Source organism: Aspergillus multicolor, assembly GCF_047715735.1.
Source record: "Aspergillus multicolor strain CBS 133.54 unplaced genomic scaffold BDW74scaffold_7, whole genome shotgun sequence".
NCBI classification, from domain to species: domain Eukaryota; kingdom Fungi; phylum Ascomycota; class Eurotiomycetes; order Eurotiales; family Aspergillaceae; genus Aspergillus; species Aspergillus multicolor.
In genome coordinates, this window is record NW_027395958.1 from 654,083 (window position 1) to 680,808 (window position 26,726).

Sequence of the window (26,726 nt, forward strand, 5' to 3'; positions counted from 1 at the left end):
TGCTGATGATGACGATTGCGGATCGTGGGTGGAGGAAAAAGCAGAGATTTCGCGGGGTGAGATGGACCTATTTATACCTCTCCGTGGACGTGGACTTGGACGTGGATCTGAATGAAACTAGTATCAAAGAGGCAGTTGAGAACAAGTGAAGGAAAGTGAGGGCATAGAGTTGGGGAGTCTCCCCAGTCAACGCTTGCTATCACTTCAAGCCCGGAACTAGGAATGGCATAGCACCTGTTCTTCACCGTTCAACCCCTTCATGGACAGAGGCAACTGATATCTACTATAGCTACCCAGCTATACCATTACCTTACCAACTTGAGGCTTTTATATATGGTTATATGTGCTTATCCAGAATCCAGAGTTGGTGCCGGCATCCCGTGAATGAATGAGCCCAACAACAGGCCTAAATCTGCCAGTTACTGTGACAGCCCTCAATTCACGGCATGCCGATTCCCGGTCTTCAGAATAGCCCGACCCGGCCTTGTTTTCGGGCCTTGCTTTTGGGCCGGTCACGGAAACCTAAAGAAAAAATTCAGGAGAAGGAGGTGATCTCCTTACATTAAGAGACTAGGTGAAGACAAGACTCTATTCCACCAAGCCCTCCATCCTCCACTCATAGAGGGATTCTTTCACTCTTTGCAGAGGTCCAATACCGTACTCAAAGCCCAAGGCCACCGGCTCCTGTACGTATCCTATCCGTCAACGGCGCTTCTACAGGCCACAGGCCTCTCTGACTCTGACGGTCGTGTCAGCGGCAAACTTTAGTCCTGCTCGAACGAAATCACTTAAGGATCCCGAGAGCCTAGAGGTATATTGGGTCTGCTGTTTGGGTCCATTCCATTTCATTCCTCAGTCCACAGTCTAGCCCACAAACAACTCAGTAGATGGCATACCGGTATATGGGAGGCGTAGCTTTATGCATGTTCTTATAGATACGCCATGAGGACGATCGGTGCTGGAGTTTCCACCCTGTGTTAGGCTTGACTGATCAATTGATTTATAATTTAAGAAGGTTTATAGTCTGTCCCTGGGTTATCGTTTGTTTCCAACCCATCCTATACTAAACTTTTACCAGGTAATTCATACAGGCGGTATTATCCTCGCACTCAAAGCTATATAGGGTAGTAATTCCACACCGACCACTATAACGCCATTATCTTTATAGTGGGCCCTTAGAAAAAGGCTACCAAGAACCCTTAGTACCCTGTATAAGTGCTAGATATAGAAATTCAAGCAGGGGGGGCAAGATTTTATTATCTCTTTTCTCTTAGGGAACCATGCTCCTCCAAGCTTATGAATTAGAAGCAATCGCTCAACAGCCCCTTGGAAATGGTACGACATTTCTGACACCGTGGTTACTAAAGTATTGGGTCAATTGTGCTCTGGTTATTCCACTTCGCAAGAGCCTTACCTGTAACCTTCGAGTGTTCGGGTACAAATTGTTGCGACTCGACTACATTACCTCAAGGCTGGACAATCCATTGCTGGATTAAACTCCCTGATCTGGCGAAGGAAAAATTATGATTCCTAAGATTTTAATAGCTGTCTATTATACACGGATGGACGTTGACGGCGCGAAGCCCTGCACGCTCGCGTCAAGTCCAAGAACCCCGAAAGAAAAGGAAGTTGAGAATTCATTTTAAGCTCAATCTCCTTCGCTGCGCTGCCAGTCTCACCGCGCGACCTGCACAACCCACGCGCCATTCCCGTTACCCTGCGCAGGGGCAAGATTCCGGTGATGCCGGAAGACGAGCGCCGTAAGGTTTGCAACGACGTGGTCCATCTGCGCGGCAATTCCCCAGCAGGAATTGAGATTCCGCAGCATCGACTGCAGGTAGTGGAGCTGGTCGGGGAGGTTGATGGGTGTGAAGGGGACTCCGGCTTTCGGTTGCAGTGCAATTAGGAATTCGTCGGCTTCGGTGGGGGGCGGGAGCGGAGGATGCTGGAGGTAGGGGTGTGAAGGTTGAGGTGGGGGTTGCGGCGGACGCTGGTCTTGTTGCATTTGGGTCTGTTTCTGAGGCCGCTCTGATTGCTCGCCAGATTGGGTCTGATTTGGCCGCTTTTCTCGATCTTGGCTATGCGTCGAAGCTGGCTCTTTCGCCATCGCATTCTCATGCTGCTCGTTGTCACTATCCTGCTCCTCGTCCTCGTCATTCTCATCGTCGTTTGGCTCATAATCCTCATCTTTCTTCCGCTCTGTTTCATCCCGCTCTTTGCGTTGCCGCTCTTCCTCCTGGTCCTGCCACTCTTCAAGCTGCTCCCGCTGCTTTCGTTGCCGGTCCGCCTCTCGCTCCTCCCACTCTTCATTCTGCTCGTCTTCTTCCTCACCACCCTGCTCCCCTTGGCTCTCTTCCTCCTCCTCTTCTCTCGCGTCATCTTCGTCTTCTTCCTGATCTTCCACCTGACCCTCGTTTTGCGTGCCTTCTGTCGCCTCCTCTTCCTCTTCTTCATCCTCTTCCTGCTCTTCTAATTGGCTCTCATCCCGCGTCTTTTCTCTCACCTCTTCTCTCACCTCACCTTGCACCTCTCCTTGCACCTCTCCTTGCACCTCTTTGGGGTCTTCCGCCGGGCTCTCGTTTGGCGTCTCGTCCATCATCTCTTCTTGGGCGTCCTCGAAGCGCTCCTCTTGCTCATCTTCTCGCCCCTCTTTCCCGCTCTCCTCTCCTTCCGCTCGGCTCTTGCCTTGCCCCTCTCCTGATGCTTCTCCGCGCCCCTCATCCTGATTATGTTCTTGCTCTTGCTCTTGGCCCTTTCCTTGTTCTCTCTCCCCTTGGCGCTCATGTGTCGGTCCCTGCTGTTGGGGCTGATCCGGTTTCACTGTCTGCTCTGGTCGTAGAGTCTGGCCCGGCCTCGTCGGCGACACCGGACCCTGCCCTCCAGCATCCGTCAAGTCTGTGCGGAACAACCGCTCCCACACATACACCCACTGCTCTGTCACCGGAATAACAATGCTAGGCGTCTTGTACATACAGAAAGCGCCAATAACCATCGCGGAGGAAAACATCGCCATGGGTAAGACGGGCGCTTGAGCGGGATCGAGCGAGCTGACGCGAAGCAGGTTGATCACGGCGATAGCGTGAAGCAGTGACCGCGTGGCGTCAGCCGTGTGCACCCAGCGCATCAAGTCCATCACAGAAGGCGAGGTGTATCCCGCGCTTCTACCAGGTATGCCAGGAACCTGGAAAGCTCGGCAGAGGGCTCGGCAGATCTCGTTTGACGGTGCAGCGATCTCCATGAACGCGTTGTGCCATCGGAGCTGATTACCGTGGCTGAGGGGGTAAGAAAGGTACACACGGAGCAACGTTTGCACCAGCTTGCGGCGTGGTATCACCGCAAATGTGTCATCATCAGCTTCTTGGAGCTCAACGATCAACGACTGCACTCCTTCGAGGATTACCGATACGGTAAGCGATGAAGCCATGGGCGGGCCTTGTACATACGCGTCATCGAGAAGGTTGGCGTAGATTTTTGACACTGGAGTATGCACCTCTTTCGATCGCCCCATGACAAACATCCACTCATATACTGTCGTGGCTGCGAAGGCTCGATCTGAACTTGCAGACACGACGGGATTGAGAATGTGCCGGGAGCTTGTTGGCGCCCCGAAGTTTTGCGATATTAGTCCGTCCAGAATGTAATGCCCGTGGACTGCTCTCCGTTGTACTTCCAGCGCTGCCCATTTTTCCCACCGGTGTTTGTTCACAGTTTCCGACAAATTTGGGTCGGGCTGACAGTCTGCCATGTTGCCGCTCGCGAACATCCCGCAGGTTCTGGCCCAGAAAAATCCTAGGCCACGAGAGACAAAAGTCGTAGATCGAATCTCAGGATTGAACGACATCAAAGCGTAGATCTGCTCAAATAGTGAGCTCAAAACGAGCTGCACTCCTTCGCACTGGTCGTAAGGGCCACGATGTGCGATCAAGCCCCGCCAGCAGTTTGTAACAGCAGCATGTCCCAATCGCCACAAGATCTCGCCTCGATGAAAGGCATTCGGAATAGACGTAAACAACGACCCTAGCGCAAGCATGTGGAGTAGAAGCGTGGGAATCATTCGTTGCGAATCGAAGGTAGGTGCATGGATTACCGGAAGACCAGGCCATACTCGCTGAAAGAAGGCATGCAGACAACCTTCCAGAAACTCAGTTGTAAGTCCAACCACACCGCCCACGGGCGTATAATTCCTCAACAGATCGGTAATAAGGTAGAACGACTGTTCAATGTCCGGTTGAGGCCTCCATACGAGGTTTCCATTTGGCGGTAGACCAGGACCACCGAATCTAGCCATCAGCCACGGAAGTAGGTTGTCTGGTTGTGGCAGCGGCGGCGCCGTTGGAGCGGCATTCACTTGAAACTGGGAGATCCTTGGGCGCTTAGCTGGAGGGGGAGGAGGAGTGGGAGGGTCCGGCGTTGGGTCGCCCGGCGGCACGACAATTGGTACGCCGGACTGGAATACGAGGTACGGCTTCCCTGTGAAGGGATCTTGCCAGACTCGGTCTTGTTCCGGCGGTATGCGTGATTTGCGCGGTTTCTTCGCCTGTCCTGCTTGGTTGGACGGAGTGGGCTGAGTGGCCGGGGGTCCCGGCGGTTGCGTCCTCTCTACACCATTTGGTGGAGCGTTTTGAGAAGCCGGGGCACGTTCCGGTGGCCTTGATTGCCCTGCTTCATGGGACGACATATGTTGCCAAGGTTGAGATGGTTGCCGCGACCGTGACGGCGATACCTCAACGACGGACGAATCGTCCAGCGAATAAACTGATGGCGAAGGCGACCCCGACTTTTCTCTCCCAACAAACGAGTCATCTCGCGAGGCCTTGTCTGCCGCGGGGGGTGTCCCCGATGTTGGCATCGAGTCGCGAACATGCAAGTGTTCATGCCGTCTCAACACATCACTCCGGCTGAACGTTTTGTCGCAGCCATCGAATTTGCATTTGTACGGTCGGGTATTGGTATCTACTTAGTTAATAGGGGATCAAAAAGTAAAAGGAAGTATACTAACGTGATCGATCATGTCTCTATGTTTTGTTAGCGGGACAAGGCGATGCGGTTGCGGGCTAGGTCGGGTAGGTTACATACGTTGAGGTGTTCCTGTTTGGTGTAAATTTTGCCACATTTATGGCACCGGTAAATATTGGGCCCGGTCACCACAAACGAATCGCCCGTGATATGCGGAGAGGATGACATGGTCGGGCTAGGCAGGGCAAGGCTCAAGCAATCAGGATGCAGCCTTGATGGCCGTGTCGGCCGGGGCGATGCGGAGGGAGGATGCGCGAGGTTGAAGAGCGCAAGTGGGAAAGTGGGAAAATCGTTCCAAAGATTTCGCTCCCCACGACGCGACCGCCCAATCAGGCTTAGCTCCGTACGTTGGCGTGGCCCCACCTGCCATCTCCGACTCCGACAAAGATCACCTGTTGCTCTATAAATCATCAACACCTCCTCCAATTGAGCGATCATCATGCTTCAGATTCTTCGAATTGAATATACCGTATCCTCAGAGATTTCTAGCTGAAATGTCCCGTTCCAAAGTCAACGATGAACGGTTCGACGAGGAAGTCTCTATACTCATCGTCGGCGGTGGCCCCTCCGGACTTCTGCTGGCGTTTCTACTAGCACAACTGAATAGTGTCTTTGGCCTAAAATCACCCACCTTTCCATTTCGTTCGACTGACAATTGTCAAAGTCCAGACGCTTATTGTCGAACGATATCCGACTCGTCTCGCAGCCCCTTAAGCACACGCTTTGTCGCCTCGATCGCTGGAGATATGCCGCCAGTTCGGTCTCGACATCAACGAAATCAGAGCCTTGGGTACATCTCGCGCGGATGCGTTTTGGGTCAACTTCATCACCAACCTCAGCGTTAAACAGGTTGGGCGGCTGCCGTATGAACGCATGGACCCAGAAGTGCTGGACGCAACGCCGGCGGTATGAGCTCAAAACATTGAGAAATGACCGATCAACTAATAGCCTAATCAATCTTCGCTAGATGATTCATAATATTCCGCAGCCCGCTTTTGAGGAGTCTGTAGCCGGAGAGCTTGCTCAGAAGTCGCTGAACGAAGTTCGAAAGAACCACTCTTTCGTCCGTTTGCAACAGGTATTGCCATAACCTCTTAGCTTCTTCCTCCGAACTAACCCTTCCAGCGCGAAAGCTATGTATTTACTACCATCGAAGATCGCTCCTCCAATCGCGAATACATTGTCAAGTCTGGACATGTGGTGGCTTGTGATGGAGTGAAGAGCGCAGTGAGAAGGTTCCTCGGGGTTGACAGCGAAGGAGAGGATTCTTGTCAGTACCTTTCAGGTCTATGTGATCATCCAGCCTTCTGAGGTGCTGATTGAGGCAGACGAGACCATGATGACGATTCATTTCAACGCCGAATTGCGACTGGTGGTGGGCAACCGCGTCGGGATGCTACACTGGATCATGGACCCTGAGGTTGCGGGATTCGTCATTGCGTACGACCTCTCCGGAAACCAGGTTCTCATATGCAACATCGATGTGAGACTTATTCTTGTGTTGGCGATTGATGTCTGACGATGCAATAGCCCAAGAAGCATCCGGTTGGCTCTTGGAACGAATCGCTGTGTCGCAAAACCGTAAACGCAGCCATTGGCCGAGATATACCATACGATGTCCTCTCCTTTCGACCGTGGATCCTGAGCAGGAAGGTTGCGAATGAATATCGTGTCGGTCGTGTGTTCCTGTACGGTTTTAGCCTTCTTCTTCTCCGACATATCTGACAAGTTATCGTTTAGAGCCGGCGATGCCACCCACTCGTTTCCCCCTACGGGCGGACTTGGCCTAAACACCGGTTTAGGCGACGTTCACAATTTAGCGTACAAACTGGCTGCAGTCCACCAAGGATGCGCGGGTGATGCTATACTGAACACTTACGAATCCGATCGGCGGCAGGTATCTATAGTCAATGCCCAGCAAAGCGTCAAAAATGGACAGCAGATCTTCGGACTACTGAAAGCTCTCGGAACCACAGACGAGAATGTTGAAGTCGCCCGGCACAATCTTCACCGGAACATCCAGGATCCGGGTGCGATGGTCGAAATCAACAAGGGTATCGAGGGACAGCGGGAGCACTTTGATATCCTGGGCCTGCATATTGGGTACGTCTATGGCGACACTCAGATTCCCAGAAATGCTTCTGTATTTCGTCCGCTGTGCGTGCCGGGGGCGCGGCTGCCACATGCTTGGATTCGCCTTCTACACTCCGAGTCGTGATGCTTTCTACCCCCAATTGATTCTTCCTACGTCTCTGAGCTATCTCAGGAAGACGTGGAGCGGAAGCAGTTCTCAACACTCGATCTATGTCCGTTCGACGCTTTCGCCATATTTGTCGATTCAATGTGGGCTGACAAGTGGACATCGTATATTTCCGAAATTCGCAAGCACTTTCCTACAAGCCATAGCCGCATGATCAAGATTGTCACTGCCGTCGCTGGTGTCGACTTCAAGCTTCCGCCGGGCGAGCAGGGGTTGAACTGGTCGAGATTAATGCGACTGCGAGATGGCCAGGCCACGTTGGTACGTCCGGACCAGCATATTCTAGCCACTTTCGATTCGACAACTGCCAAAGCTGTGGACCTCGTGGGCTCCCTGCGAGAGCACCTTGCTTAGTAAATGATAAATCAGGGCAAGAGAAACACCTACTCCTCCCGCCGTATCTTCGGATAATAGAGTTCCGCCAGAATAGAGTGCTAATTACCTTATGGGAATCTGCCGATATAATGCGAGCTGTCATTCCATAGCAAGCTTCAATCATTCCTTTCGGCTCTTAGCGTCCCTATCACTTACCAAGGAGCTATTCATGGATGAATTTAAGCCAGCATCAACTCGTTACAGAAACTGCAGTAGCTCTGAGGCCAGCATCCCGCGCGTCCATGATTATTTAACGAAACGAGATGGCTGGCCCCGTCACGGAGGCACTCTACGGATCATCCAACTAGTCCCCAGTCTCAATGGCTACCCCAATTACCTAGGAGGGTGGGACGGCGGTGGGATCAAACAGGGATCTGACAAGGGTTCAATTCCCCCAACCACCTTAACTATCGGAGTGATTCCATTGAAGGCTCTTCGCTGTGCTCCCACTGATGGACAAGACCGCAAACATAACATCGACATCGACAATGAGGGCCTAGACTTCTCGAATTCACGACGAAACAGGCCCAGGGACACAGCTCCTCATTGACCATAGCAATTATGGCTTAGGCACATCGGAGCTTATCAGCATGTTACATAGGGCGATGGCCGAATTCTCCTCGTTTCCCAGCCCTCGATCTCAGATCCGAATGATCCCCTTCGGTGGAGCCTGTTGAGGAAGTGGTTGATGTCTGGGAATGCCCTTCTGTTTGCGTTTGATGGGGCCATGATAGGACCTATTATGGTGGGAGGTAGGTCGAACCCAGCAACCTACTGGCGAAAATTGGGCCTCAATGGACCCAGGGATGTTACAGCCGTCCGGGTCGGATGCCGCTCGCCGTTGAACTCGGTCGACGTCCAGTAAATCTAGCCATCAACTTCCTCATGGTGATTGCTTGCGTTTGGGTCGCTCTCGCTGCTGAGGAGATTTACCCCGTCTTTGTACTTGGGGAAGTGTTTCTTGGACTCTGAGAACCTCCAATCGAGGCGATTACTCCGAGTACGGTGACGGACCTCTTCTACCTTCACGAGCGAGGCGACAAAATCTCAATGTACGGGCTTAGCATCCTCGGCGGGAATGAGCTTGGACCGCTGGTCTCACCGTATACTACCCAGGCGCTGAGTGTGCGTTGGGCCTTGCTCATCGTAGCTATGTTCATTGGATTGAACTTCCTGACTATGCTCTTTTTCATGCCTAAAACGAAGTTCACTAGGCTAGACCGATCATTACACCAGCCCTGAACCTCTTCCGCAATAACTCTGAATCTGAAAAGAGAACCAATGACAGCCAACCGGAAGGAAATACATCGAAGAATCGGACAAAACCAAAGGTCAACGCTGGTGCTATTACTCCGGAACTGGAAATAGAGTCCGCCATCAGAAAGAAGACCTATCTCCAAGAACTATCCTTTTGGCCTCTCAACGATCCGAGTGTTATCAATCAAGCCACCACGAGGCAACTTGGGCAAGCTCTTCGTCTGAAGGTGGTTAATGTTTCAAGTTCGGAAACCTCACTGTTGAAATATATATTTGGTGCCTCTGACGTTATTGAGTTGAAGCGTGGTACCGTTAATATATACTATCTAGCAACTTCAGTCAAAAGAGTGGGAAGAGACCGATTGGAAGGCGATCAGCAATCAAGCTCTAGGCAGAGGCTTCGTTTTAGAGGGCCATTTTGTCTTATAGCGGGCATAGCTATCAAGCAAGGTAGTTCCTCCTATCAGCGCCCCGGCCCCCTGGAGTTGAATGCCAAGCAGAGTCTAGGCCTAGGCGGATCTCTTCAGACGTTTAAGCTCATCAATGCCTGAATCCCATTGGCTCCTGGTAATGCTGTCTCCACCGAGCGGGCGGTGAAATCAGACAGAAAAAAAAAGGGTTCCAGGTACCAACATTCCGAGCTGTCAGTGTCAACTTTGCTCATGCATCTTTATTTTCGAATCCTAAAGATTCGACAAGGTCCTGACCCTCATAAGATCCATCATGGCAATCGACATCGAACTCGAGCGGCTCAGACAAGCCCTGGTCAATCCACCAGCGAGCTCATCCCTGCGCAGCCGATTCCAACATCGCGTCCGCCGCGCCCACGCCTACCACGAAACCCAAAACCTCCACATCAACCGCCTGATCAAGGTAGCAGAGGACCCAACCGCCGCCCGACTGCTCGATGACGAACCCGACACTTCAGCCTTCCACATCAAAGCCGCAATCTACACCTCCATCTACGGCACAATTCTCGTAGCCGCCCTGCAGATCTACGCCGCAGCCTCAACCCGCTCCCTTTCCCTCTTCGTCACCATGGCCGAAAGCTGCTGCGAAGCAATCAGCAACATCGGACTGGACTACCTGCACCGCAAAGCCCGTAGTATCCACGACTCGACCCGCTGGCCAGCCGGTGCCTCGCGCCTCTGCAACGCCGGCAACATCTGCTTTGCATTTGCGCTGATGGCCGTTTCCCTTGTCCTCGTCGTGGAATCGATCCGCGCCCTCGCAAGCTCAACGCATGAACTAGCCCACTTCTCCATCCCCGCCATCATCGCCGCCGCCTGCGGCTTCGGCATAAAGCTCTTCCTCGCAATCTACTGCTTCATCTTCCGCCGACACAGCTCTCAGCTCCAGATGCTCTGGGAAGATAACCGCAACGACTGCTTCGAGTACGGCTTTGCGATTTTTACCGCTGCCGCGGGCGCAAAGCTAGAGTGGTGGGTTGACCCTGCGGGCGCGATGCTCATTGCGCTTGTGATTATAGGGACTTGGATCGGGACTGTCCGCTCCGAGTTCCTGGAGCTTTGTGGTGTTGGTGCGGAGCCAAGTCTTATTCAGGAAGTCGTGTTTATTACGCTTCGCCACTCGGATTTGATATTGAAGGTTGATTCTGTGCATGCGTATCATTGGGGTGAGGATTGTGTGGTTGAGGTTGATATTGTTATGGCGCCCGAGTGTACGTTGAGGGAAGTGCATGATGTTTCTCAGGAGTTGCAGGATAAGCTGGAGACTGTGGAGGGGTTTGGCAGGGCTTTTGTGCATGTTGATTATGGTGAGTCATTTCTTCCTATTACGGTATTCAAGGAGTACCACGGCATGGCTAATTTGGGTTGCAGAAACGTCGCATATGCCTGAGCACCGCAAGACTCGCTGATCCCCAGGCTGTAATTCTGTCACCTAGCATCATCGAAGCCTTCTTTCGATTTCAATTCGCCTTGCAAACTTGGCCCCGGAATTGAGCGCGAAAGAAAAGCAGCCCAGGCACCCTTACGGTTTTGTCCTGGACCTCTTACTCGCAGAATAAGTGATTGCGATTTCACCAATCCATGGGGTTCGTGAGAGAGGTATGCGATGGGGCTGCCTAGTAAGTACTAACCCTGCAGGTAGAGTTCCGTATATTTTATAGAATTATAGATATAGACCTTTATATACCCCAGTTGACTAATCCATCGTTTCTCAAAAGCGAACCAAAGACTGCAACATCCAAACAAGATGCCATGTCATACTCAGTTCTCACAAGGTGATGTATCGCAACGGCCAGATGAAGCTCCAGTTCACACTTGAGTCAAGCTGGCTCGCTATTGCTTTGTGAACAGCAATCCCCAATCCTTCAATGGAGACATATCAATCTTGAAATACCGCAACATATCCCATATCACTGTGGAGACAGTATCAAACACCGGCACTCCGTGCTCTCCCTCCCAATACGCAACCCTTTGGGCAGCCCTAAGATTCGTGCAAAATGTTGTAACGGCATCAACCTTCATCTCCACAACCTCAGAAACCATACCATCAAGCGTGTCCTCTCCAATAGCAGCAAAGGCCGTATTTTTCGACATCCCCAGGTGCTTCTCCTTTCTCGCATCCATGCCAATACCCCTATACGCCTTCACAATAGCCACCTGCACGTCATCGGTATACGGCGTAACGAATCCCAACTCTCTCACCCCGAATATACGACACGCTTTATTCAGCGCCAGGACAGACGTCGTCGCCGGAATTCCCGTCGCTTCTGTGATAGCAGCGCACAGTCTCTCATCTGCTTCGAAACCCAGCCAGCCCGATGATGTCCCGCTCCACCCGATGATATCGACTTCGGCGTCGGCCAGGAGTTGTACGGCAGCGAGGATTTTCTCCGTCTCGAATTGGCCCAGCCCAGAAGCGTCAAGGCTGATTTTCGTTACGGGGAAGCGTGAGAAGTGCACGGTGATATTGGGGTTCTGGAGCGAGGATATTATTGCGCTTGTGAGGGGTTCGAGGCTGGTGTTCGAGGAGGGTGTCAGGATGCCGAGGCGGATTGGTTTCGACATGTTGGATTTGGTCGGTTGGAGAAGACTCCGCTATGTGGGATCTTCAAGGCCTTTTTTGTCTTCGTTCAGCATGCCTTCAAATACCAAACGCGGCTTATCTCTGTCGGCCGTGAACCGATGTCGCGCTATCAGTTGCAGGATTCGGGGTAGATGGCTACCCCAACTTTGCGCTTATCTGGCCGTTGCGGCGACTCGCAGGGGTCTCGGGCTTGATAGGCGGCCTGCAAGCTATTGGCTTGGTTGGCGGCATTATCTCGTACCCAATTATATGGAGGTGTTCACCCGCTGGAGGCAGAGAAAGAGGAACAAACGGCTATTCCCGAACACTCGCTGTTGAAGATGGCCAGTGTGACAAAGGTTCTGTCAAGTCCTCACAAGATTCTGGCCGCCATCAGGATTGGCAAGAGCGACCGTGAAGAGTCTGAGACTGGCCAATTTGGAAAGTGGTCGAACAAGGACCTTGACCCTTCCCCTCCAGAGCAGAGAACCTGGACATCCTGGTCCTTCTTTGCTTTTCAGTTTAGCATTGCCTTCTCGCCTACGACGTATAATGTCGGTGCCAGTCTGTTCGCAATTGGTCTGAATTGGTGGACCATTCTGATCGCTTCCAGTACGTATTCTAGCTTACCCTGGGCCGCGGGAAACCCGCTGATGTGAGCGTTAGTCGTGGTGTCCTTTATGGTCGCGGTTCTGTTGCAACTTAACTCCAGAGGAGCAGCTTGGTCAGTATGCCTATGTTCCCTGAGGGTTGTACACCCAATAACTGTTGTCTCCCAGGTACCATGTCGGATACCCAACCTTCATCCGGGCATCGAGCGGTATATATGGGTCGCTTGTTTTTGTCTTCATACGAGGCGTAGGCTATCACGGTCTACCTTTGTAGGGACTAAGTTAATGCTGTCAGGTCGTCGCGATTCTGTACATGGCTATCCAAACTCTTTACGCTAGCCGGTTCGTTGCCGTGATGCTGCGATGTGTCTTCGGCCATCGCTGGACTGACATTCCCAATCGTTTGTCCACCCGCCGTTTAGTCTTCCTTTTATGGCGCTGATATGCCTCAGATCTTCCTGCTGGTGCTGCCATAACTTCGCCTGACTTATTTGCGTTTGGTATACTCTGGCTACTTGAGTTCCCGTTCGCATTTGTGCATCCTAGCAAGATGGACATGGTATTCCGCGTTAAGTCCGTCCTGGCGCCAATCGGCCTCTTCGCAACGATGATTTGGGCGCTGGTACGTTTTCAGGCATTCAAACGTATCAACGCAAGGCTGACACCAGAGCAGGTATCGAGTCACGGCGCCAACTTCTCAGGCCTAAGCACCGGAGAGGCCGCGACTGGTTCAGCGCTCGGATGGTCGTTCATGAAGGCAATCAACACCATCGTCTCGAATATGATACCACCTCTGGTGAACATTCCGGATCTAGCGCGTTATGCGAGAAAGCCGTTGGACACTATGCCCATGTCGGTCGGCCTCATGCTCAGCAAGCCGGTTGTGGTGACCCTTGGTATGGTCATCACGGCTGCTGGGTATAAACAGTTTGGCGAGGTAAGTCCCTGTCATGACCGCTGCTGCACAATCTTCGCGCGACTCACGGGGTTCACCTAGGCGTACTGGAATCTATGGGACTTCTACTCCAGTATCCTTGACAACTACTGGAGCCCCGGCACCCGAACGCTTGTCTTCCTCGCCGCTGGAATTCAGGCATTTGCAACATTTGTCACAAACCTGACCAGTAACTCGATTCCAGTGGGCTGCGACCTAGCAGGCCTGTTCCCCCGTTATTTCACCATCGTCCGGGGACAGGTCGTATGCTTTTTGCTGGCGTGGGTTTGCGGTATGTTCTCGATATCCTGATACCATTCTTCTACCCCCTGACCCCTTACTGATTCCATTTGCAACTAGTTCCATGGAAACTGACTTATTCGGCAACATCCTTCATCACATTTCTCGGCTCATATCTTTGCTTCATCTGTCCGATCGTAGCAATCATGGTGTAGGTCACTACATTCATCCCTCAACTCGCCGCTAACAATCTATAGCGTCGATTATCTTCTCATCCGCAAAGGCAACCTCCACGTGCCGTCCCTCTACGCACCCAAACCCGGCACACCGTACTACTACACCCACGGGTTCAACATCCGCGCCTTCGTATCCTGGGCAGCCGCCATTGCGCTCGTCATCCCCGGCGTATCTGGTGCACTGAATCCTGGATCCATAGGCACCGCCGCTGTGCGGATATATGATCTGGGCTTTCTGCTTTCAACTAGTATGGCGGCCCTTCTGTACTATATTGCTTGTCGAATATGGCCTATACAGATCTATCCTTTTGAATATGAGGATGCAGATAAGGGTTGGGAAGTCATGCGCTTTACTGAGGGCTTTTTTGGGGATGAGGATGTGGTTCCGGGGTATTTGGGTGAGACTACGTTCTTGGAGGAGAGGATTGTTGAAGCTGCCAAGGCGTGATCATGATCGGACGGATGGATCACAATATTGAAACAATTGTAGTCTTCGTCAAGGGCAACGACTCCCCGGCACACAAGCCCACTTTGTCTTACTATCAGAAATAACATCTACCTCTCACCGGAAAACCCAAAATTATCTTTATCCACGGCACGTTCAACTAGGGCCTGGAGGTCCTTCCATAGCTCAACAATCTACTTACCATCTGAAGATACAGTACAATGACAAACGAGCCATTCTAAATCGAATAAGACGGTATAACCCTCGCCCTTCGTCGACGCCCCTCCACGCCCTCATAATGGCAAGTCCGCCGCCCCCGCGCTCTCAGCGCCCAATTCACAGCCGCATCCGCAACAAAATTCATCTCGCGCGGCACATGCCAAAACAAAACCTTAATACCAATCCTCTCAAGATCGCTAATTGTCCACTCCAGCTCCTGCTAGTGCTTCTTGTTCGCAACAAGCTTGCCCCGCGGTTGACCCACCCATTCCTCTTCCATTTCTCCAGGTGCTCTGTAACACCACGGACAACATACGAGAAGTCCGACTAGGTGATGACCGTGCGAGGCCGCCTCCCAGCCGGCCATGGCGATTCTTCATCTTCACCTTCGTTTTCGTCTGCATAGTACATCACTTGCATCGCGAAGACTAGCCACACAGCCGAAATGGCACCCTCCACCTCGGCGGTCTGGCTCGTTTGCGGCTGTGTTGCCGCTTGTCAGGGCGAGACGCCGACGCGGTCGGCGAAGTTGTATTTGTTTGCCCGGGCCAACGTACGCGGCTCTAGAAGAGACCGCGTCATACGCTCCATTGTCCATGCATGCGCCGTCGACGGCGATCACGATCGTGCTTCGGTGGGCGCTGTGCTTGTTGTACTTGCGGCATTTTGTGGGTCCCGGGCACGCTGTGGAGACCCATTCCCCCTCTGGGCACTCGATGTCGCGGGCCTTGAAGGAAGGAGGATAGATATTATTGGGAATGAAGCGCCAGTTTGGGGCCTTGGGGCTGGAGATGCGTGTTATCCCCCTTGGAAGCGCCGATACTGACATTGACGTCGTGACGGGCCGAGATGAGCGGTGCACCCGGGGACGGCCCTCGTGTTTCCGTGGCTGCGTTGACGCGAACATGCTAGGCAGGCGAGCCGTTATGATGTCCGAGTCGTCAACTCGTGAATGAGCTTGAAGCTGATCAGTCATCTTCCGGGGCGTTACCGATGCCTTCAAGGTAGGTAGACGAGCTGTTATGAAGCTGAAGCCGTCCGCTTGAGGTCGAGTCTGAGGTTGATTAGTGTTCTGCCATGGCTTTAAGGATGCCTTCACGCTAGGTAGACGAGCTGTTACGACATTCGAGTCGTCAAGTCGAGGCTGCGGCTGAGGTCGATATTTCTCCTCTAACTGTTTTGCGCATGCAAATACACACGCCGCACCCAGACGAGCTATTAGGGCCTTCAAGGCGTCCATTTGGACACGGCCATCTTCTTTTCGCGGTATCTTCAATGCGCACGACCTATTTATCAGATCCATAAGGAATTTGAGATCGCCGTCTCAAAAATTGCTTTTTTGAGAAATTTCTGCTTTTGCCAGGCGGATTCCGCCAGCCGAGCTCCGATTACTGGTGGCTCGGGGGCGTCGTCGGCTATTTGGGCATGGGTTTGTTGAGCTTTGCGGGATATGTCGGGTCTCCGCTGCCTGAATTATTCTCTTAGCTTAGGATAGTCTCGCTAGGACGCAGAACTACATACCTTGAAATGAAAGCTGTCAAAGCCCCGAGCTAGATAATCAGGTACAAAATAATGTACTAGTATAAATAAAAGAGAGATAAAGGTATATATATATGTATATATTCTTAAGGCTCTGTATAAACAGAGACTAACTCTTTCTTGCCTTACTAATTCTTAGTAGGTATTGGCTTTAGATACACCTTTAATTTAGTAATAATGTTATTACTATATAATAGGATAACAGGTGTGTGATATCTTATTTTATTCAAATTCCTTATTTTATTATTATTTAATACCTGTGGGTGTGATAACTTAGCTCTTTTTTAATTAAAATTAACCTAATTTTTAATAGATTTATGCTTTTTTAAACATAATTATTCTATACTTATTCTATAGTAATTTATTATTATTTCCATGGTCCCAAGTTATAGTTTCAGTATGGTATTAGTAAGTATTATAAGGATTATAGCTTAACTTTGTTATTATTCTTTTATTAGGATAAGGTCTTACTTAGTTATTTTAAAAAGCTGATTTACCTGGTTTTTAGTATATTCTGCCTTAGAAGCTTATTAGTCATGGAAGTATTAAAAATAGCTATTATTTAAGTAATAGTTTATAATGTTATAATAAGGTTATTGTATTATAAATAACTTTATATAAATAGCTAAATATAAAAAGATAAATTTTCTCCTATTTCTTATTCTTTTTTCTTTTTTATATTCTCCCTAATTCTTATATCTTATTTTTTTATTTTTTATTCTGCCTTAGTATTAATAAAAACTTTTACTATTATTATTTTATTAGTTACTGCAGTGACTCTTTACTACTAGGAAGGGTTTATCCCTTTTTTTAAACCTTGTTTTTATTATGTCTTAGTACCTTCCTCTTCTTATAGACTTTATAAACTTATAATATAGTGTTTATAATATTTTCCTAAGGTTATGATAGTACAATTTAACCCCTGCGCCGAGATGAGTTTTCTTATTTAGGTATGCTATTTATAAATTAGCTTAGTATTATACTTTACTTTTACTTATAGTCTTGAAAGGCGGTGGATTTTAATTATATCTTCCTTTTTCTATATTTTTATATAAAAATTAATATATTTATATCTTTAACAGGTACCTATTAATTATATTTTAAACGCTAGTTTTTTTGCTTTACTAAGTATAATTCCTTTTTCTTAATAAAGTTATAACCTATAATATTATTAACTTCCCAGACTTTGTCGTCTTCCAAATCCAGTATTATTTTATTATTAATTTTACCATGCCAAGGCCTACGTAAGGAAATATAAAAAATATTATAAATCTAGCTATACTTCTTAAGAAGTTATAGTTAATATATTACTAAACTAATTTTATTTTAATATATAAAAGGGGCTAATAAACTTAAGCTTAAGTTTAATAAAAATCTTAAGGTTTAGATTTCTAGTACTAAGCTTAACTGGTTATTTAGCTATAAACTTTATGCTTTTTTACTTTTAATTATAATACTTTTAATATTATTTTATATTCTTTCCCATTCTTTTACACATTTTATATAGATTTTGTCAAGTTTTTTAACTTAAGTTAATACAGTAAGTATTTTTATTTATTTAGGGTTATTCTTAAGCTATGTACGGAATTTAAGATCTTGGCTATACAGGACTTATAATAATAACATACTAAAAGTATTATTTTATATATCATTATAAGTAAATTATGTAGTTTTTAATAATACAGGCCAAACATGATAATTTTTTATAATAAAATAATATATATATTATTCTAGAACTTAATTTATGCGCTTGGTTCAGCTATTAGTTTAAGAGTAAAAATCAATTAACAGGTAAAGTTTAGTTTTATAATAAAACTATAGCTTTCCCTAATATTTACTAATAAAAAGGGAGCCTTAGTCTCATATAATACCTCTTAATTAGCTATGATATAAGGTCCTTGGCCTGTAGGGTGGTTTATGAATAGTATGAAAGGGTATAATGCGCCTAAATAAGGAAAGATTATGTAAGGCCCATGACATTGTACATAGCCCTTCCACAAGAACTTAAGAGATATCCGTGGAGGGTCTTCTGTAAATAGGCTAAGTTAGCACCCGTGCTAACTTAATATATATAAAGAATACCTGTCCTTTATAAGCAAAGAGTTTTAATTCTTAGTATTAATTTTATAATAAAGCTAGTTTTTAAAGAAAGGCTTTTAAACCCTTTTATTCTTATTTTTTTAGGTATATTATACCCTTTTATACTATTTATAAACCCCTTTTAAGGCCAAGGACCTTATAATTTTAATACTTATTAATATATTTAATTTATAAGGGGTAATTTACACTTATACCGCGAACCTAGTTAACCTCGCGGTAACTAGAAATAATCTCTTATAAGACTATCCAGGGAGCACCTGTTTACCCCTTATAAAAAGGTTTAATTATAGTTATTTATAAAGGCTTAATAAAATCTAACTTTAAAATTATTATATCTTTATATAAGGGGGAGCCACCCCTCTTACAGCCGCTTAAGGAACTATCTCCGGAAGAACTTTACAAGTAAGTAAGGTTATAAAAAAAGAAACTAAAATAAGTAAAGCTAATTTAATAGCTTTATAAGAAATATATTATAAATAAGACTACTTGCAGGTATATATAAGAAGAGTTAATCTCTTTTTTTATACCTTTAAAAAAAATTTATCTTAAAATTACCTAGTAAAAAGGATTAGTATAGTACTAAAAGCTATATAAATTATTATATATTTATAAAAAAAGTTTAGGCCTTTAAAAAAACTAATAGTTTTTATTAGAAAAGGTCTTAAACTTTATAATACTTTATTTTAATTTAACACTGTAAGATTTATAAAGTATAAAGTTTAAAATATTAAAAAATTTAATATAAATAGACCTCCGCGAGTTTCTCCTTAAATAGTTAGGAGATCCTGCGGATAGGTTATACACTGCGTGAAGTAAGGCTTTACGCATAAGACTAGCTAAGAATAAATTAAACTATATATATTTATAATATTAAAGGGAACAGTGGTTAGAGCTAGGAAAATAAGGAAATTAAACTAATATTATTTTTTTATAAATTTTTTTTAAATTATACTTACCTGTAATAAAGTAAAAGGTCCGCGAACAGCTGTACTTTTTAAAAATACTTGCAAAATTAGTATTTCTTGTTACCAAGCTTTAACTAAGCCTTTTTTATATTATAAGATTAGACTAGTATTAATTTAAAACCTATAAATATAAATTTTAAACTAAATAACTCTTCGCAGGGTAAGAACAAGGGATTTTTATAAAAAATAGGTAAATATAAGATTAAAAGGCCTGCTTTTATAAAAAAAAAAAAAAAAGTAAGAGCCTTAATATTACTACTGCAAGGAGATTAAGTATATTAAACTAAATTATTTATATTTTAAGGAGGCAAAGAATAAAAAATAATATAAGAATTTTATAATAATAGCTATAGCTATTAGTAAATAATCTTAGCTAAAAATAAATTAGGTTTTTATAAGGCAAATATTCTTACCTGTAAAGATTACCTTATTTAACAGGGTAGCCATGAATTATAAGGTGCTTATAAATTATAAAAGTAAAGTAAATATAGTTTTTTCTTTTTTTATAAAGCAGGCAGGATAAAAGATCTTGCCATACTAAATATTCACGCGTGCTATTAATAAAGGGCAAGTGCGGAATAAGGGTATTATAAAGATAAATATAAACCTTTAGAACTTGCACAGGAACTAAAAGAAGTTTAGGATACTTATAATAATTTTTCTAAATATAAAATAAATAATACTAGGAATACCATAATTAAAGATTTATAACCCATGGATTATTTAGGCTATAAAGGAATTAACCTTTATAAAGCAAGATTATTAGGTTAAAGGGGTATTTATAAAAAAGTTTATAAAAAAAATTCACGAGGACTAGTTATAATTCTTTTAAATTAATATAATAAAAATTAAATAAATTATATTAGGTAATAAGCTACTGGAATAGTATAGGGATCTTGTAATTATTTTTTTAAAAAAGAAATCTTAATAACTTTCACCTTATTATAAAGGGGTTAATCTTAAGATTAAGATTAAGAAAGGTAAGAAACCGCTGTTTAGGCCCTTATATTATTATTTTTTATAAGAAACTACAGCTATTTATAAGTATATATATATTATACTTATAAAAAAATAAATTTATTTATTTAAATCTTTAGCTGGGGCACTGCTATTATATATACCTAAAAAAATAGCGGAGTTTATGTATGCGTGGACTTCCGCGGGCTACATATTATATTTATAAAAAATTATTATTTACTTCCTCTTATTAATAAGATAATCGCGAGATTAAGTAATACAAGGATTTATATATAGTTAAATCTTTAAAATGCCTATAATTAGATTTAAATTATAAAAGGGGATAAGTAAAAGACAGCCTTTTATATAAAGTACAGGTTATTTAAGTACTTAATAATATTATTTAGGCTTATAAACACCCCTGTAATATTTTAAGGGTTTATAAACTAGGTCTTTTAAGATTTACTAGATATTATAGTAATTATATATATTAATAATATTATTATATTTTTATAAGATATAAATAATTATAAAAAGCATGTTTATAAGGTACTTAAGAGGCTTTACAGGGCAGGGCTATATTATAAGTAAAGTAAATATAGCTTTATTATATAAAGAATTAACTTTTTAGGGTATATTATTACACCTAACAAAGTTAAAATAAAAAAATTATAAGTAGCTATAATTTAGGAGTGGCCCATGCCAGAGATAATATATAATATTTTTATATTTTTTAGGTTTACTAATTAGTACCACAGGTTTATTTATGCTTATATAATAGTAATAGCAGTTTTTATAAATCTTTTTAAGAAGCCTAAGAATAGTCCTGCAAGAATAGTTAAGGATAAGAGGTTAATAATAACCCCGGCGGCCTGTAAGGTAGTGAACTTTCTTAAGAAAAAGTTTAGGGAAATAATAAGATTAAACTATTTTATAAAAAAGTTACTCACGCGGGTAAAAATAAATACCTTAAAAGGTGGTTTTTGCGGAATATTAACTTAGTTATATTTAAATAAAATATAAAAGCCAGTAGCTTTTTTCTTATAAAAACTTATTATATTAAAGTATAATTATATAATAGGAGAGCAAGAGCTTCTGGCTATTATAAAGTTTTTTTATAAGTAAAGGTACTATTTTTAAGGTATTATATAAAAGGTTAAGATAATTATAAACCACGGGGCACTGGCTATATTTTAGTTATTAATAAAGGTGCTCTCGCGGATATAGATTTATTAATTTTAGTTTTTGGCTAGGTTTTAGTTTTAAATTACTTATTATACAGGGAAATTAAACCCTGCGGATAGACCTTTACAAAGGCTTAACTATATATAAAATAATTAATATAAAGAAGACTAAGAGGGTCACGCGGAGTAAGTAAAATAAAAGCTACTTTAGTAATTAGGTATTATGAACACGCAAGGTGCCCAGGAGAATATATTTTTAAATATAATTATAAAAAATACTATAATATAGGCTTTATAAAAAGACCTGGGAAGGGACTGGTTTATAATTTATATAAATAGGTTAGGTCCCTAGTAGCTTGGGTAAGCATAGCTTATAGCTATAATTATTAATAATAATAATTTTTTATTAAAGATAAAGGTTCCTCACAAGGAGGTAAGAAAAATATATAAAAAGAAGGGGCTATTTAGGCTAAATTTCTTATAAAAAATCCTAAAGAGTTTACTAGCTCTTTTAAAGTAGGACCCCTTAGCAAGAAAAATCCTAGGTATAATTTATAAATATAAATTACAGGAAAGAAACCCTAAGGTATATAAAAATACTTTATGGCTATAAAAATAATAGCGTGTGTGGTAAGGCCTTTTATATAACCAGGAAAGATTATATATTTTAAATTATTATTAATTATAAATAAGAATTCTTGCAAAGTTATATAATAACTTATTTATAAGGTATTTTATAAAAAAAAAGGACCTTGGAGCTGGTTAAGTAAAGGTTCTTTTAGTTAAAAATATATAACTTTATTAAAAAGTACTGCAAGTTATATAGCATTTACTAGGGTTTAAGGGTAATTTATAATAAGTAATAAGGCTTACTTTAGCCTTTACCAGTACCCGCGGAGCCCTGGGAATAAATTAGCATAAATTTTATTATAAACCTGCCTGCAAGTATTAAAATAAAAGATCTTAATAACTCGCGGGAGGCATATAATACTATTTTAGTAGTAGTAAATTAAATAAGTAAGATAGCTTACTTTATCCCTATAAAAAAGTTAATTAAGGGCCATAAATTAGCTTACCTAGTAATTTATAAGGTATTCTGGTTACATGACGTGCCTGTAAATATTATAATAAACTGTGGGAGTGTTTTTGCAAAGGGGTTTTAGTTAAACTTTATATATTATATCTTGGTAAAGCACTTAATAAGTACTGTATATTATTTATAAATAAATAACTAAATAAAATACTTAAATAATATTTTAAAGTAGTTTTTATAAGGATATATTAACTTCTTGCAGGATAATTAGGTTACTTATCTGCCTTTTATAAAGTTTATATATAATAACTTATAGCAGGTATTTATTTAGAATATATTATTTTATATAATATATAAAATAAATCCTAGGGTTATTATATTAAACTTAGAACTAGGGAATAAGGTATCCTGTAAGGTGTTTAACTAAATAAGACACCTTTAAAAGATCCGCGAGGAGGCCAGGAAGGGTATTAAAGTTACTTAGGCCTTATAAATAAAGTATTATAATATAAAAAGGGTTACAAGAACCTTTTAGGTTAGTAACTATGTTTAAATTAATAATATAAATTAGTTACGGATAAGGCTAAACTAGAAGTTAGATTAGCTCCAGTCTGGTCCGCGAAAAATAGTAAAGTAAACAAGATAAAATGCCTATTATATGGCTTTACTAGCTAGTCTTTATGTATATAATATATTTTATATATCCATGCTCCGTAAACATGAGGAAATAAAGGGGGTGAACACTTGTAAGTATTATAAAACCAGGTTTATAAATAAAAATAAAAAAAAGTATTATATAAAGAATATTCTAGGTTTAGGCATTAAGAATCCTAAGTAGTTTTAAGTAAAGTAATTAAGATATAGGGAGGTTATAAAGAAGCTAGTTAGAAACTTAAAGTATTTACAGGTATATAAAAAGTATATAGTAAGAAGAAAAAAAAACCTTATTTAAAATAAAAAAAATAAAAATAAGGTAAAAATATTTTTTATAAACCTAACTAATAGCATCCTCCCCTTTTAAACTAATGCCTAACCATTCTTTATAAAAATTATTATTATACGCGTATGCCTTATAAGCATAGGGAATAAAGCCTATTATTTTTATAGGAAAAGGCTTTATAAGTGAATTAACTAGTAACTATTTACTAAAACTTAAGCCTGTAGTGCCTGACTAGACTACCTAGTCTTATATAAAGAATAAGAAGTTAAGTAATATAAGTAATTATTATATTTTTTACTAATCCCCCTAAAAATATATTTTATAAATATAGGTTAGCCTTTACTAATCCTAGTAAACAGGTAATAGTACTTAGTATACTTATAGTTATAAGGAGGTTTATTTCCAGCATATGTTATAAAAATAGCCTTGTAAGTTTATACATGGTTTATAATTTAAATCCTACTAGCATAGCCGCATTAATATACATGCCTATATACTAGGGCAAAAATTTATTATCTTTTTTAATTAAACAGGGGCTTAGTGCTGTCCTAGGGTGCAAGGCCAGGCAGGATTTAAGAGTTATTTATAAAAAAGGTTTTTTAATAAAATAATATATTCCCTAAATAATTAATAAACTAAGCCATAGCCTAATTATTAACTATTACCATGCCTGGAGGTAAGGTATCCCAGGCCTTCCTGAAAAGTGGCTTATCTTAGGCGGGGGGTGTGTTAATTATAAGATGGCCGGGTAACTGCAAGGTGTTAGTATATATATAAAAAAAGTATTAAAAATACTTATAATAGCTAGCAGCCATGTAATAATATTAAATAGTATTATAATTATATTTCCCCGGGTAATTATATAAGAAGAAAGGATATTTATTAAATTTAGTTAAAAATTAAAATACTACTGGTTATTAATACCTAGGCCAGCCTAAAAATTAAGGCCATAAGTAGCCACGGGCAGGGGTATAAGAAAAGCCGGGAACAGGAAAGTAATAATAGTAAAAGGTAATTTTAATAACTTAAAAATTTATATATAAGTTAATAATTACCTGCTTGCAAGGGCTATAAAAGTAAAGTAAAAAAGTATAATACTAAAGTATATTACTTAAAAGTACCTATAAAATCTTACTTGCCAAAGCTAACAGGTGGCTGAGAGCCAGGAGAACCTTATATAATAATTTTAAAATAAAAAATATATAATAAAAGGTAAAAAAGATATAAAAATAAAAATACTAAAGTATATTACTTATAGGCGCCTGGAAGACCTTATAAGCCATAGCTAGGAGGACCTTTTAAAGATAACCTAAAAATAATATAAAATAAATAATAATAAAAAATCCGCGAAGGAATAGCTATACTCACAGAGTTTTTAAAGTATATTATTAAAAAAAAAAGAAAGAAAAAAAAAAGGGAAGAAAATAAGAGGGTATTCTAGTATTAAAAACTAATATAAAAAAAATAACCTGGAATAATATTTCTCCTGTAAGTAATAATAAGTATAGCCAGCAGGTACTATTATAAAAGTTATAGCCTTTTAACCTTTTTATTAAACTTCCTAAATAATATATAAAATAAAAGGGGGGCTGGAAATACAGGATACCTAGCAGGATTTTTATAAAATTAATAATAATAAAATAGCCTTTATTTTATAAAGACCATGCTCGCGGAAGTATTATACTTAAAGTATAAAAAAGTATATAAAAATAATTAAATATATTAAGGCACCTGTAATAATAATACATGTTTATAATTTGCAAGAAATCTTAATATATAAAAAAATAAATAATCTTGCAGGGCAAGGCCTGACACTTTAAAAAAATATTTATAAAAACTTAATATAATTAAGAAGAGCTCTTAAGGCCGTGTATAAAAAGTTATAAGGATAGTAATATATTAAAAAGTATATCTTTTTTTTATTATATAGTAAGAATTCTTCTTTCCCTTGCAAAGGGTTTTTTTAGGCTGCCGCGGAGGTTTTTTAAGAATGCTTTAAAATATTTAAGCTAGTTATAAAAACTATAAAAATATAAGCCTTAAAGAACTAAGGCTATAAAAGAGGGGGATAGTTATAAGGCCTATAATATTATATATAGCCCTTTTATAAGAACTTAAGAGATATCCGCGGAGGATTTTTTATAAATAGACTAAGTTAGCACCCATGCTAACTTAGTATATATAAAGAATACCTGTTCTCCGCAAGGGAAGAGTTTTAATCCTTAGTATTAATTTTATAATAAAGCTAGTTTTTAGAGAAAGGCTTCTAAACCCTTTTATTCTTATCCTTTTAGGTATATTATACCCTTTCACACTATTTGCAGACCCCTTCTAAGGCCAAGGACCTTATAGATTAGTCTTATAATAAGTATTTTTTAAAAATATAATAAAAATAATAAATTAATCCTAAAGTCCTGGAGTCCTGGCCTTTATTAAAAAATAATATTTTTATAGGCTAAGTCAGCCTAAGACTAACTTATTATTATATTTATAATTATTCTATAAATATAATTAAGTTTTTTATAAAAAGTTTATATATACTATAATAGGCCTTATAATTACCCTTTTTTTATAATCTTAATCTCTTAAAACCTGTTCTCGCAGCCCTTATACCTAGTAAAATAAGTAAGTCACAGCACCCTTAAAAAGTCTTTATAATAATCAAGAACCTTGCACCCAAAGTGAAAAAAATACTTCATAATAAAAAAAAAGGTATACCATTTCCCCCTAGCTTTATGATTATAAATACTTTATATATATCCGTGAATTTATTTTTTTAAATATTTATTTAATAGTATTAATTATTAATCCTGTTTATAAATACTTTTTTAATAATATTAAATATTAATCCTATTTGCAAGTGTTTATAACCCTAAGTATTAGAATATTTTATAAGTAAGGATTTTGATATATTTTTATATTTATAGTTACTTTATTAATTTATTATAATAGGTATTATTTTTTTATAATATTTAATTCATTAATCCTGCTTCGCGTATTTTTTACTACAGAAAATATCTAGCTTTTTTTATAAATAAAACTTAGTATTACCTAGTTTTTAATACTTTGTAAGGCCCATATTTTATATATAAGGGCTATAAGCTTAAAGCTTTATAAAGCCCTTATCCTGTCTTAAAGCTTCGCAAGGCCTTTGTTTTATATAATATAAGGCCTTTTTTACAAAAATATTTCAACTTCCTTATTTTTTTAAATATAGTATTATAATAATTACATGTATATTTTATTAAAACTTTTACTAGGAGGTTCCGTGAGGTTTCTTTAGTAATATTAAAAAAAATGTGAGAAAAATCTTTTCTCTCCCTTCTAAATTTTTTTTAATTTTTTTTTAAATTGTTTACTTTTTAATATACCCTTTATAAGT

General features: G+C 41.5%; 7 protein-coding genes across 7 annotated transcripts; 4 read left to right on the top strand and 3 right to left on the bottom strand.

Moving 5' to 3' along the window:
• Positions 1–1,675: 1,675 nt before the first annotated feature.
• BDW74DRAFT_176593 (uncharacterized protein) lies at positions 1,676–5,184 on the bottom strand (the record flags this gene model as incomplete). Its single annotated transcript, XM_073728651.1, has 3 exons — positions 1,676–4,953; positions 5,000–5,015; positions 5,077–5,184. 3 exons carry the CDS (start codon positions 5,182–5,184, stop codon positions 1,676–1,678), a joined length of 3,402 nt encoding a protein of 1,133 aa, XP_073585722.1.
• Positions 5,185–5,510: 326 nt separating this feature from the next.
• On the top strand, positions 5,511–7,630 carry BDW74DRAFT_176594 (uncharacterized protein; the record flags this gene model as incomplete). The annotated part of the gene is made up of 8 exons (XM_073728652.1): positions 5,511–5,658; positions 5,732–5,922; positions 5,984–6,094; positions 6,142–6,286; positions 6,345–6,499; positions 6,547–6,704; positions 6,757–7,159; positions 7,283–7,630. The coding sequence occupies 8 exons, from the start codon at positions 5,511–5,513 to the stop codon at positions 7,628–7,630; spliced, it is 1,659 nt and encodes a 552-aa protein (XP_073585723.1).
• A 314-nt stretch (positions 7,631–7,944) lies between these two features.
• BDW74DRAFT_150121 (uncharacterized protein) lies at positions 7,945–8,908 on the top strand. Its single transcript, XM_073723968.1, has one exon. It carries the CDS (start codon positions 8,702–8,704, stop codon positions 8,891–8,893), a length of 192 nt encoding a protein of 63 aa, XP_073585724.1. The 5' UTR covers positions 7,945–8,701; the 3' UTR covers positions 8,894–8,908.
• A 672-nt stretch (positions 8,909–9,580) lies between these two features.
• Positions 9,581–11,068, top strand: BDW74DRAFT_150122 (cation diffusion facilitator family transporter). Its single transcript, XM_073723969.1, has 2 exons — positions 9,581–10,685; positions 10,750–11,068. The coding sequence occupies exons 1-2, from the start codon at positions 9,632–9,634 to the stop codon at positions 10,785–10,787; spliced, it is 1,092 nt and encodes a 363-aa protein (XP_073585725.1). The 5' UTR covers positions 9,581–9,631; the 3' UTR covers positions 10,788–11,068.
• A 143-nt stretch (positions 11,069–11,211) lies between these two features.
• BDW74DRAFT_176596 (maleate cis-trans isomerase family protein) lies at positions 11,212–11,943 on the bottom strand (the record flags this gene model as incomplete). The annotated part of the gene is made up of 1 exon (XM_073728653.1): positions 11,212–11,943. One exon carries the CDS (start codon positions 11,941–11,943, stop codon positions 11,212–11,214), a length of 732 nt encoding a protein of 243 aa, XP_073585726.1.
• A 170-nt stretch (positions 11,944–12,113) lies between these two features.
• Positions 12,114–14,603, top strand: BDW74DRAFT_131196 (nucleobase cation symporter-1 family protein). The gene is made up of 9 exons (XM_073722290.1): positions 12,114–12,553; positions 12,608–12,665; positions 12,721–12,799; positions 12,848–12,953; positions 13,005–13,174; positions 13,226–13,489; positions 13,550–13,778; positions 13,847–13,937; positions 13,984–14,603. The coding sequence occupies exons 1-9, from the start codon at positions 12,283–12,285 to the stop codon at positions 14,408–14,410; spliced, it is 1,695 nt and encodes a 564-aa protein (XP_073585727.1). The 5' UTR covers positions 12,114–12,282; the 3' UTR covers positions 14,411–14,603.
• Positions 14,604–15,008: 405 nt separating this feature from the next.
• On the bottom strand, positions 15,009–15,866 carry BDW74DRAFT_176598 (uncharacterized protein; the record flags this gene model as incomplete). The annotated part of the gene is made up of 1 exon (XM_073728654.1): positions 15,009–15,866. The coding sequence occupies one exon, from the start codon at positions 15,864–15,866 to the stop codon at positions 15,009–15,011; it is 858 nt and encodes a 285-aa protein (XP_073585728.1).
• Between the last annotated feature and the right edge of the window lie 10,860 nt (positions 15,867–26,726).